The sequence below is a fragment of the Mustela erminea genome, chromosome 9 (assembly GCF_009829155.1).
Source record: "Mustela erminea isolate mMusErm1 chromosome 9, mMusErm1.Pri, whole genome shotgun sequence".
Lineage (NCBI taxonomy): Eukaryota > Metazoa > Chordata > Mammalia > Carnivora > Mustelidae > Mustela > Mustela erminea.
The window spans coordinates 15,976,516-15,992,035 of NC_045622.1; the positions used below are offsets into that span (position 1 = coordinate 15,976,516).

Below are 15,520 nucleotides of genomic sequence, written 5' to 3' on the forward strand. Positions count from 1 at the left end.
CACCTGGCAGGAAGTGAGCCCCAAGTGGAAAGCACAGGAATGGGCCAGCCTCCAGTCGACCCAAGCGAATGAAAGATCCGGTGGCCCAGGCTGGCAGGGCGGGGAGAGTCCAGCCTCATGGCCCAAGAGCGGATTTCCTGTCGAGAGGAAGCTGGGGTTCACCCGAGCTCTGATTCACCTTCCCCACAAGTCTGGCATCAACAAAACCCTCAGGGGGACGTTCTCACCAGCTGGGCCTCAGTCTCCCTTTCTGCACTATTGGTGGAAAATCTTCCCACACATGCCCACACCCCCCTTGTCCTAGAGATCATTTGTAGTAAAAGCAATCAAGAGAAACGCCCCTGGAGAGGCAAAGGACTTGACAAGCGCATGCGGCTTTGTGGGATGGTGGGAGTGACGGGCTCCAGTCACCTGCAGGGAGGAGATGCCCCCAGCGAGCCCCTGCTGAGCACTGGGTCGGGGTGGACGTTCTTCTAGGCCCTGCACACTCACTCAGTTTTCACCACAACCTGACCAGCTAAATGCCTCAGTGTCCCCGTCTTACAAGTGAGGCTTACAGAAGCTGGAACCTGTGGCTGGGCCCTGGCTAATACATTGCAGAGTTGGGGTGCAGCTCCCCCTCGTTGTGTTACAGGAACCCAAGGGAGCCCTCGGCCCCCATTTCAGAGCACGTGTACTCTAGTGGGCGCTCAGGAAGCCCTCCGAGAATGCGGGCTCTCTTAGTGGGTGAAGCCAGGGCACGCGCATTGAAAGATGCATAGCAAGCAAGGCTGTGTATGCCCAGTGCCAAGATAGGGCCGTTGGGACAGTGGACAGGGATGGTCATTATGGCCAGGGGACCTCCCTGGCCGGGGGTGGGGGTGGGTCTTGACAGATTTAGACCACTTCTGACTGGGACCTGCTGACTTCTCACTGGAAGCAGTTAGCCTAGTCCAGAGTTGGGTGAGAGCACAGGGTTCCAGCAGCCAGACTAGGAAGCGGACCCCATCCTCCCCTGCGGCCCCTCTCCCTCTGCTCCCCTCCAGCCCCCCCCCCCCATTCATGCAGTGCCTGAGGAACAGGAAAGAGCCATTGGCCTGCTGGTAATGCCATTAGTAACCCCATGGGAAAAGGGGAAGTGGAGAGGAGAGGGGAAAGGTGAGCCACGCCAGTCTGTCTCGCCGGAAGTTGGCAACAGCTACAGCCAGCCAGCGTGGTGTCTGCCCTCAGCCCCATCCTGCGCCCCCTCCCTCCCTCTGACGTTTGGGGATGGCCAGGAGGCCGGCTGATCAGAAACCCTGAGGCCTTTTGAGGGGCACCAGTTTCTGGGCCTCCCGAATAAGAATGTCTGTGAGAGGAACTCTGGGATCTAGGCTTGTCAGAAGTTCAGTCCCTCCCCTAGTACGCCTGGTCCAGTAGTTTACAGGGGCTGTGACCCACCCTGATCTGGGGGCCACAGGGGTGCCACCGAGGGCCCAGCTGTGAAAGAACCAGGCACCAAACAAAGGTGCTGTTTCTTCTCAGGTGAAATTCTGTACTTGTAAAGGGCTCTGTTTGGGAAAGCTTTCGGATGGCTCCCGCGGTGAGATTTGCCAGGAGGCTTTGGAACATCTGGGGTGTGTTTCTTTCAAGTCATGGGTTTAAATGGGAAAGAAAAAAATTCCTAGGCCAGCAGGAGGGAAATGTCCATTGCAGGGCAGGGTCTGGGCCTACGTCCTGTCTGAGGCCCGAGCAGAGAGCTAGGTGGGCTGCAGGGAGGCGCCCACCCGCTCCAGCAGGTCCCCATCCTCCTGCCCTTTCCCATCAGGATGTGAAGATCTTCCGAGCCCTGATCCTGGGGGAGCTGGAGAAGGGGCAGAGTCAGTTCCAGGCACTTTGCTTTGTCACCCGGCTTCACCACAATGAGATCATTCCCAGTGAGGCCATGGCCAAGCTTCGACAGGTGAGTGCTCGCCTCGGGCCTGCCCCGGCCTGGCTCCTGCCCCGCCGCCACCCCCCCACCCCCGCTCCAAGCCCTGCAGCCAGCCTGGCCCCAAGCCTGGACCCTACCCCAACTTCAGTCTCCCACCCGGCCCCTGACCCACTCTGGCCCTCTCCCCTGGCACCCCACTCTCACCCTGTACTCCCCAGCCCCCTGATTGTGCCCTAGGCCATACTGAACCCCATCACCCAGATCGCTAATCTGCAGGGCCCCCCCAACTGCCAGATCCCTCCAGTCCCCTAATCTCAGATCTTTCCCCTTTATGGTGAAGCCTGGCGGCTGGAACTCTCAGGTCAAATCCACCACCACTCCTCATCCAGGTGACATTGCAGGAGTGACCTCGCCAGCAAGGCCTTTCTTTTCTTTTCTTTTTTTTTTTTAAGATTTTATTTATTTATTTGACAGACAGAGATCACAAGTAGGCAGAGAGGCAGGCAGAGGGTGGGGTGGGGGAAGCAGGCTCCCTGCTGAGCAGAGAGCCCGATGTGGGGCTCAATCCCAGGACCCTGAGATCATGACCTGAGCCAAAGGCAGAGGCTTCAACCCACTGAGCCACCCAGGCGCCCCAAGGCCTTTATTTTCTTACTGAGAAATGAGTTCTGGGAATTAAACGAGCTAATGCACACCGTGCTCAGAACACTCCAGCCTGCTGGCCTGTGCCCTGACCCTTCCTGGACCCTGGGCCTCTCCCCAGCCTCACCTAAGTTCCAGAACCCTCCAGCATGGCCTGTTCGAGGCCCTTCCCAGAGACCCCACCCCCTGCATGTTGGAAAGTCTGGGACCCCAGAGGTCATCTGCTTTGGGACAGCTTGCCTGGCTGGCCACCTGCACCACCCCCATCCACTGTCAGAATTCCCCGTCAGCCTCAGACGTCAGCCGGTGGCCAGCCGGAAGGGCTTGGCTCTGCCCTGAACATTGGTTTCTCCACCAGGTGGAGGCGATGCTTAGCGCCCCTTGATGGCCAGCCTGCCCCAGGGCTCTAAACGCCACCAGCCTTGGCTTGCCTGACACTTGGGCACCAAGCAAGGGGTGGGCAGAACATTCTGAGGCCGGGTGGGAGCGGCTCTTCTTCTCCCCGCAGAAGAACCCACGGGCGGTGCGGCAGGCCGAGGAGGTGCGGGGCCTGGAGCACCTGCACATGGACGTCGCCGTCAACTTCAGCCAAGGGGGCCTGCTGAGCCCCCACCTCCGCAACGTGTGCGCCGAGGCCGCGGAGAGCATCTACACTCGCCAGGAGGACGTCCGGTTCTGGCTGGAGCAAGGTCAGCGGGGTGCCACCATGGCAGTGTCGCCTTGGCCAGGATAGAGAGTCGTGAGATTCGGGAGTTCGGCAGAGGGTCCCCGAAGCTGGGCTGGGATTGGTCAGGGCAGGCTTCCTGGAGGAAGGGGTGCCCGTGTGGCTCTTGAGTGAGCCAGATGAAAGTGACCCTTTCCAGGTAGGGACATACAGAACTGTGACTTGCTAGATCCCATGGAGGGAGATACCCAGGCAGCGCCTACCTTGTTCCTTCCCTTAGTGAGAACACAGATGGGACATCCGTCATGGAGGGAGGCCCAGGTTGCAGGGTCCCCGGGGGCGCCCAAAGACACCCATTCCTGCCCGCCCACCTCTGCTGTCCCCTCGGAAGTCAGCACCTCTCCTTTCTTTCGCGTCTCCTCTGGTGTAAGCAGCTCTCCACCGAGCTCCTTGAGGGCCCCGGAGTCTCTGTGGGCTCCCTGCCTTTAGGCCTGTGTGGCTTTGCCGCCAGTACCTTTCCTGACACTGTTCCCAGGACCGTCCTCGGGTCCTCCGTGTAGAGGACACCAGGAGATAGCACAGCTCTAGTCCAGGTCCTGGTCCTTCTGCCCAGCCGGCTGAACACTGGGCAAGTGCCTGCCCCTCCCAGGGCTCCCCTGGATTTTGAAACGCCCAGAGAGCTGTGCTCATGCCCTCCACACACAGCCCTCCCTGGTGAGCTGCACCCCACACTGCGGTGCAAGTGTGAAACTGCCCCCTGCCCCCTGGGGCCGGTCCCTCCCACGGCCACTGAGCCGATGTCAGGGGCCAGGTCACCGCCATCTCCTTCCCGCACCCATGCGTGTGCCCTGGCCACGCTGATGTCCCGGCACGTTCGTGCTGGCTGTCCTCAGATACGTGCCACCTCCTTGAAGCCGCCCTCCTTGACTCTCTACTCCGTCACATTCTAGTAGAGCGATGTTTCTAAGCATAGGGCGGCGTTGCCACGTGGAGGCCTTGAAATCAGATGGCCCGGGGTTCCCTTATCACTCCACTCCCTCTGTGACTTCAGGCAGATCACTAAACCCCTCTGGGCCGGGTTTCTCATCCATCAGCCAGGAGACCAAGAACGGGTACTTGGCTCCTCGGGTTGACGGGGGGCCCCAGGAGGCCATGCAGGGCCGGAGCGCGGGTCTGGGGTGGGGGGGTGCCCTCTCCCCCCCGCTGACCCCCGCCTCTCTTTGCCAGGTGTGGACAGCTCCGTGTTTGAGGCTCTGCCTGAGGCCACAGAGCCCTCGGGGCTGCGGCGCTGCGGGCAGGTGGGGGACAGCGGGAGGCCGTGCATCTGCCGCTATGGCCTTAGCCTGGCCTGGTACCCGTGTTTGCTCAAATACTGCCACAGCCGCGACCGGCCGGCCCCCTACAGGTGCGGCATCCGCAGCTGCCAGAAGAACTATGGCTTCGACTTCTACGTGCCCCGCAGGCAGCTGTGCCTCTGGGACGAGGAGCCCTAGCTGGGCGGGGGGAGAAGACGGTGGTCCCTGAGGTGGCTGCTCTGGGTTCCCCGCTCTTCCCCAGGCCACCAGAGGGGGTGGCACCCCTCCCACGGACGCCTTATTTCCCTCGATGGCCTGGGAGCCTCTGGCCCCATCACGTGAGACTGTGAAACGGGGTGTGGCATGGCAGGGGTTAACTCATGGAGAGAGCCCCACCCACCCACCCACCCTGTGCCTCCCTTGGGGACAGAGAGAAGGGGGCTCTCCAGATTTGCCCCCTTCCCCTTAAGCTCCCCCTGAAGTGTTCTCTTTCAAGCAACCAAAATGTGATGGCCCGTGACTCTATTTAACTCTGAAGGTTTCAATCCTGGAAGGTGTCTGTGCCTGTGACACCGACCTACACACACACACACACACACACACATCCCTTCCCCGACTCACCCATCTGGAAGGAGCTGGCCCCTCTGCACCACCCAATGCCCACCAAGGAGGGGATCCTCGCCCTGGAGGGGGGGTTGCCAGGGACCGTCGCCGTAGCCCCTACACCAGATCACAGCGCATTCTTGTCATTGCTGGCCTCCAACGCTGGGGCACGTGAGGACCTCCCAGCCCGGAGACAAACCATATGTGCCTTTCCCTGCCGACCCAGACCCTGTGGGGACCACAGGCACCAGCGTCCTGCACTCTAAACGGAAAAATTATTGTAAGGCTCTGGGGTAGGGAGGGAGCATGAAGTACGAGGAAAACTTGAATCCCAGATTTTTAATGCAAAGTATTTATCATTTGTACCAGAAATAAAAGTTTAAGTTTTTATTTGACTGACCGGGCACCGTGCAGAGTTCTGAAAGCACTCCTGGCCGATGCTGCCACCTGGTGTCAGGAGTGTTCCATTACATGACCGGTGACCCTGCTTCGGACACCTTCCAAGGCATCTGCTGTGCTCAGGCCATTGCGCAGTGGAGACGGGACCCAGGGGGGCGGGGAGGGGGGCGCAGTTTAGGGAAGAATAAGACAAAACTGCACAGAAGAAGAGACAGATATAGATGAGCAAGGGAGACAATAAAAACCTAAACTAGATTAAGGCAAGAAACAAGGCATAGACTCCAGAACCAGACTTTCAAGGTTCAAATCCTGGCCTTGATTCTTCTTTCCTGCACAATTTTGGGTCAGGCTACTTTACCTCTCTGTGCCTCAGCTCTCTCAGTTATACAATGAGCTTCAATGTGTGGCTGGCGTGGGTTCACACACGGGAAGCAACCAGCACGTAGCACTCGCTGTACTCGCCATTAATATCGTTAGTGTTCATGGTCTTAGTATCCTCACCTGTAAACCTGAGACAGCTAAACCAGGCCTCTTGAAGGCCTCTTCGCATCAAAAGTACCTTCCAGTATAAAGAGGCTGTGATAGGAAGTGCCAAGCTGGGTGCTAGAAGGCTTCTGGGAAGGAGGGGTGTGCAGGCTGGATTTATCAGGAGACTCCTGGACCAGGTGGGCCCCTGCTTGGAGCAGAAGGATGGTAGGTACTCAGCATGTGGAGGAGACTGAGCACAGGGCAGGACAAGAGTGCTACAGGGGGTGGAAAAGTCCCAAGTGTCCCATAGGGGACTCCTGAGGAAGGAGGAGACGAGAGAGAGAACCCCTTCCTCATCAGCCTTGGAAAGGGAAACAGGACGTCAGGACAGCCCTCCATTACTCTGCTCCCCAGAACAAGCCGCTGCTGCTCCTTGAAGCTGTACAACCCAGAGGGTTGTGGTGGGAGCCAGGCTTACTTGGCCACGGTCAAGTTAGGGATAGGCGGGCAGACTTCATTTCAGGCAGGTATGTCTCTTCCTGAACCCGTTTCCAAGGACCAGCTTCAGTGGTGCCAGCAGCCAGGGAGGGAGGTGTTCCTCCCCGGGGCCCTTTCCTCCTTCCCCTGCTGCCCAGTCCAGGCCCTCAGTCCTGCTCTGGGTCGGGGAGGGGGTTGCTGGGAGAAGGCACCGCCCTCGTCCCATCCTATATGTGCCTTATTTGCTGAGGGTGGGGTCCCCAGGTCGTATACCTTTTCTCCTCACTTTCAAATAGCCTAAAATAAGGCTGTTTTTTGAAGGGTGCTTTTCTAATCTTCCTTGGGAATGACTAGCACCCCCCAGCCTGCCTTGAGGGGGATCTGGACCCCGTTGTCACCACAGACTACCCTGCCTGGTCTTGTGGCACGGGATGGGAATTACGATTCCCTGAGCCTTTGGGTTGATGCCACACTCAGGCAAAGCCCATGCCCCCTCCTTCCAAGCGACCCCCCCCACCCCGCCCACCACCCTCCCCACCCCCTTGCTGTCAGGTAGCTCCAATGCCAACACCGCAGTCACTTCTCTGGCGAGGGTCTCAGGGGTCCGTGTACCTCGAAATCCCTTGAGAGCTCAGCTCATTAAATACCTGTTCAGGGTCAGCTATTTGAGAAATGCCCAGATAAGTCTTTACTTTCCTCAAGACGCCTTTGTCCACTTGTGAAAACACTCAGGGGAGGTACTAGGTACCAGATCTACGACCAACACTTATTTCTCTGGTGTTTCCGAGCTGATGAAGTGACTTTGTATCCGTTAGCTCGTCTGCTCCTGGTAGCGATCCTGGGACACTTTAGGAATGTGGCTCAGCAATAAAATTACGTGACTTGCCCAAGGTCAGACAGCTGCTTCGAGCGCCGTTGGGATCCAACCCTCAACCTTCTGACTCCACGTACCTACTAACCCTAATGGGCTTATCAGACTGGCCCCCTGGGACCCCAGAGAGCACAGCTCACCCATGGGGTGGGGAGAGGGGGAGCAGCACCCCCGAGGCCAGCCCGCAGTAGCAAGCCCTCAACATATGGGGGTGTGCCCACCGGTCCCCCATGACTGGAGTCGGCAGGAACAGGCTCCTGCTTGCTCGCTTTGACCACGGTGAGGAGGGCTCAGATGGGAGGCCAGGACCCTGGGTCTCACTGGAACCTCTTCAACACAAAGAAGCCACAGGTGGCGCCAGGCACCCCCGGGCAGGATCACCCCAACCTGGGCTGGCCTTGCTGTATGTTCTTTGGGTTTTCTTCAGGCTCCTTTCTCTGCAAACTCAAGGTAAGTCCTGTCCTAGAACCTGGATGAGGTGGGTTTTACCACCGAGGAGTCTGGCAAGAAAACGGGACAAGGACCCCTCCTAAGAAGTAAAACTTGAGGGTAACAGTCCCTGTGAGAATGAGGGTAACGGCCTCATCCGAGTTGTGTGCATTCCGGGGGTGGGCTGCCCCCCCTCACCAGCCCCTAGTTCCTCATCTGCAAAGAGGCGGCTGCCTCGCTGGCCATCAGCCTGTCCTTGCTGGCTGGCATTCTGCCTCAGATCGTCAGGCCTGTGGCTGCTGGTGCCCAAATTGTCCGTGACTTGCTCCTCCAAGCCATGCTGTAGAGAAATGCTAAAAACAGAATGCTGCAAAACCCAATATTTGGTAGAGACTGACAGACTCCCCTCCAGCCGCGGCTGTCCCAACTTACACCCTCACCAGCAAGTGCACGAGAGGCCCATTTCCCCACATTCCTGCTGCAGCAGTCGGGGTTCTCTAGAGAAAGAGAACCACTAGGATACACAGAGGGAGAGATTTATAGTAAGAAATTAGCTCATGTGATTGTGGGATCTAGAAAGTCCAAAATGCCAGCAGTTTACGCAAAAGTAGATGTTGCCATCTTGAGTCGGAAATCTGCAGGGCAGGTCAACTGTCTGGAAATTCAGACAGCATTTATGTTACAGTCTGAAGCCGAATTCCTTCTTGGGGAAACCTTGCTTTTTGCTCTTAAGGCTTTCAACTGATTGGATGAGGCCAACCCACATTCTTGAGAGCGATCTCTCTAAAGCCAACCGATTGTAGTTGTCAATCACATCCACAAAAATACCTTCACAGCAGCACCTAGATTCGTGTTAGACCATGGTTTAGCCAAACTGACATGCGGAACGAACCATCACACGGGCTATCACTTGATCTTACCACATGGTGTTGGCCACTTAGACCTTGAAAAATGTTAAATAAAGAATTCTGGGGTCTCCTCTCAGATCTCCACTATTGACTGAAGCCAGGTAGCAGGTAACGGCCCTGCGGATTGTTCCGGTTGCCCCCCCACCCCATTCATTCCCTACCCTCTTCGGTTCTGCTCTGTGCCCCAGGACACCAACCTGCGGATGGGCCTCACCTGGGCCCCTTTACCCCGTGCACGGCTAGTGAGAAGCCCCGGAGATCAGAGGGCAGGACGAGAGGGATTTCCAGGCGTATATCCCTGCTCCTTCCTGCTTCTGGAACACACCTCCGCACTGGCTTCCTTGCTCCAAGCTCCAGACCTCCTTGGGCTCCTAAACCACGATTTCCTCCTGCCTCTTCAGTCCCAGCCTCTCAGAATCCCAACTCCCTGGTTCCCTTCATCCTGCTCGCGCCTCCATGAATAAGAAGCACCTTCGTTAAAGGCTGTCCTCCATGTTGCACTGACTCTGTTTCCCGCAGAGACCCTTACTGCTGACCACGGCACTCCCTGCTGGAGACCCAGAAGAAGGGACTGTGGGATGGAAGAAAGCGAAAGGGAGGTAGAGGAGCACACAGACTCATGTGGCAGGGACTGGGGCATCCCTTCTTGGGGAAGAGCCCAGCTTCAGGGGGCTTTAGGGGGAGCGAGGGAAGGAAGGCAGGTCACAAGCCACCTCAGGCTCCAGGCCCAGGGGGTGTGGTGTCCACCTCCCCGGTGGTGACTGGCTGCCCACCCCCAGGGCCCCGTAGCAGGCCCCCGGAGCACCCCTCCATGTTTCAGTTAGAGGACGTGGTCCAGTATCAGGAACTTGCGTTCCCTGTTCCCCACTCCACAAGCATCACCAGCTTGGGAACCTCCTGAGGACGGGGACAGTGTCTGGCCTGCATTATGTTTCCAGCCCCTAGCTTAACCCACAGTGCCAGTGGGTACTCAATACACACTCCGAATGGATGAACGGGGGAATGGCCCCTGACCTTCTATGCATTGAGGTGTGGGATTGCATGTAGCTCGGGAGCCCCAGAGGGCACCGTGGGAGTGGGGCATTTTAACCAGCAGAGCTGTCCAGCGACAGGATGGCCACCAGACAAGGCCAGGACTCCTGTCACTGCATTGATGGGGCTAAGGCTGGCTGACTCAAACTGGGGTTCCCCGGCAAAGTCTGACCTCCGGTGGGAGCACAGGCCAAAGACCCAACCGCATGCTGAAACCGAGATTCAGTATCTCCCACCTGCCTGGAACTGGGGCCCTCACCTGAACTCCCCCAGCCACGGAGGGCATTCAGGGCACCACAGCCGTGAGAGCTCTCCAGTCTGGCAGGTAAGGACGCTCAAGCCAAGGTCGCACGCGCCCCATCACCGCAAGAGGGCGCGCTGGCCTTAGACTTGCCCCAAGCGTGCGGGAGCTCCCGGAGGCTTACCTGGTCTGAAGTAGACCGGCAGAGTCTGGAAAGGACCAAGGCGGGGTTCTGCGGAAGGGGTCATCGCAGGGGCAGACCCAGGCCCAATGCAGTCCCCAAGACCAGAAAAGCTCATTGCAAGACAATTGTAATGCTGTTTTAAAATCAAATCCGTATGATTACTATATTTCAGAACCTTCAAGTGCAAGTGGGCTGTGAGTCTGTGTGAGCTCCTCCCTTTAGAGGTGAGTGAAGGCTGGCCGTAGGGGTGGGGAGAACATGTCTCCGGCTGGGGACTCAGCATTGGGGATATGGTGGCAGGGAATAGCTCAGGGTCCTGACTCCCTTGTCCTCTCTGGTCCCCTCCCCAGAAACAGTGGCTTTATCCTGGTTCCCAGAGCACCTCTCACTCTGTCACCTAACACTACCCCCCTGCCCAGCCCCGTCCGGCAATACTCCTCCTGGCAATGGAGCCATCAGATTGCCTCTGAGCTGTGATTTTAAAAGAGGCCTGCAAGTTCTTCTTGGCCTCTACTACCTTCCATCTGCTCTTTTGGGAAGCCTGAGCTGGGATCATTCCATTCCCTGTGGTTGCCTCAAGGCAGGGAGCTGACCCCCACCCCGTACCCCCACGCTCTGGGCCCTGCAGCCCATCTGGCAGACAGAAGGAGCTAGAAGGGACTTGTTGTTTGGTGGCCTTCCAGGATGCCTGGCTCTCCACCCTTCTCCCAGCCCTGACAACTCAATCCAGCTGACATGACAGGAAATGAGAGTGAGCAACAGGGCCCACAGCCAAGAAGGCCACTTCTCTTTGTCAAGACGGAGAAGGGGACCGGGGACTCACCTCCCTCCCGAAAACACCTTCTCTCAATGGGAGATAGTGCATCCAGCAATGTGTCTGAAAGGGGAGGCTGGCTCCTGGAGACTTCTGTTCTGGAAGCAGAAGCAGCGGAGGGCATGCTCAAGTAGAAATGGGGCCTCAAGAGCTAGTGACTTCCGAGAGGATCAAATGTCACTCCAGGAAGACCAGGAGGACCTGGGATAGAGTCAGCGTTGATCACAGTTTGGGGACTACATGATCCTGGAGTAAAGTTTTGGCTACTCTCTGGAAATAGTCCTCCAGCTGTTGAGAAAGGGTGGGGGTGAGGGAAGCAGGGAGCCCTCATTTGCATTTCATTTGCATTTCATTTGCATGCACCTCTTTTGATGTCCAAAGGCAATGAAATTTCCTGTCCTTGCTTCTTTTTCCCTTTCTTTCTCTGTTCGTTTTCTAACCTCCAGGCAACATCCTATCTCTCTTCTTTTCCCCACAGCTTTTCCTCTCCCAAGCCAAACAAAGAACAGGGAGTATTGGGTCCAGAGGGTCCAGAGGGTTGGCACTTTCCCCTTCCCCAGGATCTCCCATCTGCCCAGAACTCAAAAGCTGGTTTCATGGAAATTCTGAGTTCTGGGAACGAGAGAGGGTTAAAAAGGTCTTTGCACTCCCATCCAGTTCATCTCACTGAAATGATCAAGCAAGTCCGAGAGGGAAGGAAGAGAGATTGCCCAGCTTTGCCCGTTGCCCCATATTTGCCTGCCACAAACCCACCCATCCTGCTAAGACTCTGGAGGACCAGATGAAGGAGGAGCAGAGGGAACGGGAGGGTCTCAGCTCTGCGGTGACTTGTCCACTTGCTCAGGAACCCTGGGCAAGTTCCACAGTCCCCGCCCTCTGCGGCCCTGGGTTCCTCCTATAAATGATAGTCTAGATTCCTTTCACCTGGAATGACATGATCCCAGAAGAGAAGGGGAGGCTCCAGCACAGACCCTGGAAGGTAGGATTAAAAGTGCTAGCTTTAAGGGCGCCTGGATGGCTCAGTGGGTTAAGCATCCAACTTCAGCACAAGTCATGTTCCCCGGGGTGAGTCTGAGCCCCCTCCCTCCTCAACAGGGAGCCTACTTCTCCCTCTCCTATCCACTTGTGCTCTCTCTAGCTATTTCTGTCGCTATCTCTGTCTCTGTCTCTGTCTCTCTCTCTCTCTCAAGTAAATAAATAAATTTTTTAAAAATGAAAAAAATAAAAGTGCCAGCTTCAGAGTCAAGCAGACCTGTTCTGAACCCTAACTCTGCCATCTACTAGCTGCATTAATTTCCCTGACCATCAGCTATAAAAGGCGTCTCAAAGTCGTGTCTTCCTTCTAAAGGTGTGCTCAGTAAATAAGAAGGTGCGTGCCCGGCACACAGCACCTCTTTTGGCAGGTAGGAAACACTCGATATTTATTGAATGAATGAGTCCAGGGATGAAGGTGAGGTAATGTCTGTCACCCTCTCCCCACCCCCACCCCCTCACCCTCCCCTCCTCCCACCCGGTCTGGAATCCAAAGCTGTTCTTCCAACTGTGAACCTTCAAGGTCCCACCTCTGCCTCTATGGTTTGCCATCCACAAGAGCTTCGCCCCACCTCATCCCCAAGGCACCAGAACCCCAGCCTGCTTGAGCTAGAAAGTCCTTGGAAGCCATAAGTCACATGCCACCACTGCCGCACCCCCACCCCGCCCCAACCTCCGGGCTTCTGGAAAACCAAAGCCCAGAGAAGAAAGGTATTCTGCACATGAAAAGAGAAACAGCAGGTCCCAGATGTGGTGGTCAGAGACTCAGACCTTCGTGTACACAGCCACACAGATGTTATGCAAATTGACATGGAGATCACAAGCACACGGGGGTATATAAACTATGGGCAGGCATGTCTCTAGCTTGATGGCCGGCGAAATACCATTGTAGATAAGAAAGGGACCTCAGGGAAGGAGCCAGACCCGGAATAGAGGAGGGAAGGGAAAGGAGGGAGAAGAGGAGGGAAAGAAAGGACAGGTTAGAGGTGTCCTGACAGGGGTCCCTGGGCTCAGGAGGTCTCCTAGAAGCCTTTCCTGATCTCTTCCCTCAGCCAAACAATCAGGAAGAAAGTCCTCCTCTCTCTTGCCAAGAGAGGAAGAAGAGAAGGGGATGTGACTGGGGGAGGGTGGTTTGTATGAACCTGAACAGGTACTTACTGGGCAGCTCCTACCCCTCCACCGCCTCTGTGGCACCCACAGAGTCCACCCGAGGCCTGTGTGTCCCTGTGCTGTGCTCCGTGCCGGGGCGGGGCCGGGGGGGGGCGTAGCCGGGGGAGGGGGCGGGAAGCCAATTAGTTAAGGACCTGGAGGGAGGACAAGAAAAGCCCCACAGAACCTGCCACAAGGACTATGAAGCACACTGAAGTGGTATGCTAATTTAGTCCAAGATCAGATCACTTCCAAGTTCAGAATGGAGGGGGCATTTGAACTGTGCTAAGGAGTAGTAGGCAGTGTTTCAGATCAGGAGCCCTGGTTCTTACTGGCTGTGCAACCCTGGGCAAGTTCCACTCTCTAAACCTCATCTTATCCACCTGTTAAATGGAAGTAATAAGAGTCCCATTTACGAGTTGTTATGAGGACTAGACAAGATCGGAAGCCTTTAAAGTGTTGGTTAGCACAGTGCCTGGCACAGAGCGGAAAGCTCAGTAAATGCTGGATATTATAAGTGGGGTCATTGGGGTGGGCGTGGGTAATGTATCAGATGGAAAGAGCGCCATGAACAAGGCAGAGAGTCAGAAAAGCTCAGGACCTGCTCTGTGAGCAGGAAAGGGTCCTTGAGATGACGATGAATGTAGGTTGGTAAGGACACCTATCTGAAAGGAGGGCAAGGTCCTGTGCTCCTGTCAGCCCATGGCTCTCTGCGCTTACAGACAGGTGGTCCCTTGGCCTTGGCACCACTTCCTAGGACCTAAAGAATGGAGGAGAAGAGTCAGGAGAACTGAGATGATGAGTCTTTGCTGGGTGCTGCAAAGAGCACTGGAGGGAGAGTCCAGAGAACTGACTGAGTCAGGCTCCGGCACTAGGAAATGGTATGCCTTTGGCAAGTCCCTTCCCAGCTCTGCAGATGAGGCAGGAGGCTGTCCCCACAATGCCTGACCCTGGTAAATAATGTTCACATCATCTTCTCAGAGAGTCTCAGAGCCACTTGGGACCTGGAGGACAGGCAGGAGACAATGTCTTCATCTGGAAAATGGGATAATACGCTGGGCCCCATCTAGTTCCTAGGATATGGGGGGCTGGGGGGGGTTCAGCCACCGGCTAAACTGCATGTGGATAGATTCGGTTAGGACGAGCACCCGCTCCTTTTCACAGATGAGTAAACTGAGTGCAGGAAGGTGAAAAGCTTTGGCTCTTGTCACACAGCTCCTAAGCCGTGGCTAGAGAGCAAAGCCAAATTCTTTCCAGAACACCCCCACGGCTTTTCTAAACACTCGAGACTCCTTGCACTTCTTACCCTTTGGGAGTCTGTCCAGAGAGCAGCTCAGGCCCCAGCTTGATAGTCCATCAAGGGTTCCTAAAAAGGGCGAGCTGGACCAGGAGTCTGGGGTGCTTGTGGGCGCGGGTCGGGAGAGGCTGCGGGGCCAGGTTAGGGCAGACAGGTGTTCCGCAGGGTCGGCGGGACCCGCCCCCGCAGCAGCCCGTGTCCCCCTCCCCAGGTCCCCAGCTCCGCGTATGCAAATCACTGGTTTGCATGGGCCCGGGGCCAGGCGCGGGGGCCTTGCCAGGGGGCGTGGCCGGCGGCCCCCGCCCCGCGCCGCGTGCTCACCTGGGGAGTGTGGCAATCCTGGCCGTGCAGAGCGCTGCCCGGGCGGGAGCCGCGGAGCGCGCGACAGCGGCGGCGACGGCCCCGGCAGCGGCTTCCACGGCGGCGGCGGCGGCGGCCGGGGGCGGGAGGAAGGAGACCCTGGCTTTCCAGGGGGCCCGGCTGGGGCAGTCGCGAGGGGCCTGGGGGGGCGCTGGCTTTGGCCCCGGCTGGGGCAGGATGGTGAATCTGGAACCCATGCACACAGGTGAGGGGCGGAGGGAGTGAGCGCTGACAGGTGACAGAGAAGGGGCGAAGGGGGGCGGAGGAGGCGAGGGAGAGGGGCGCCGTTCTGGGGGGGGTCTTCTTCCCCAGCGACCAGGAGAGGGCAGTGTGGATAGCGGGTCACCCAGGGGCCAGCGATGTGGGTAGGTGGATGTCGGGGGGACCCTGGAAAAGAATGGAGGTGGGGACTAGGGGGTTGAAGCCACCGGTGGGAGGGCTTCTGAAGCCTCGGATCTGGAGAGTGGCAGACTGTGTGGGACTTGGGCATGCGGAGCTGTTGCAGTCTGGCTGAAGTTGCTCTGTTCACTGATCGCAGAAGGGTGGCTCGCTCACTCAGCCAGGGGTGTGGACCTGGGAGTGCATAAGTGAGGAAAATACTTGTATCCACATGTTACGTGTTTTGTGTCTCCGTCCTTTATGTGAAGTGGAGGCAGAGTGGGCATTTGTAAGGTGTAGTGGGGCTCTAGGAGAAGCAAGTGGGACCTGGCAATTGCAGAGACACACCTGGGGCAGGTGCAGTGTATTGATTAGGGCTTGTGGAA

The 15,520-nt window shown here is 57.2% G+C and overlaps 1 protein-coding gene across 3 annotated transcripts in view; it reads left to right on the top strand.

Moving 5' to 3' along the window:
* POU2F3 (POU class 2 homeobox 3) overlaps window positions 1-15,520 on the top strand; it is a 104,980-nt gene that overhangs the window by 12,244 nt on the left and 77,216 nt on the right. Inside the window, exons 2-4 of one of the 3 annotated variants that reach the window (XM_032357655.1) lie at window positions 1,787-1,921; window positions 3,042-3,222; window positions 4,425-7,327. In XM_032357655.1, coding sequence (XP_032213546.1) covers window positions 1,787-1,921; window positions 3,042-3,222; window positions 4,425-4,690 — 582 coding nt within the window. In that variant the 3' untranslated portion in view covers window positions 4,691-7,327. Of the gene's footprint in view, window positions 1-1,786; window positions 1,922-3,041; window positions 3,223-4,424; window positions 7,328-14,715; window positions 14,962-15,520 lie in introns of those variants that run through there. The other 2 variants (XM_032357653.1, XM_032357654.1) reach the window with 2 other exon arrangements.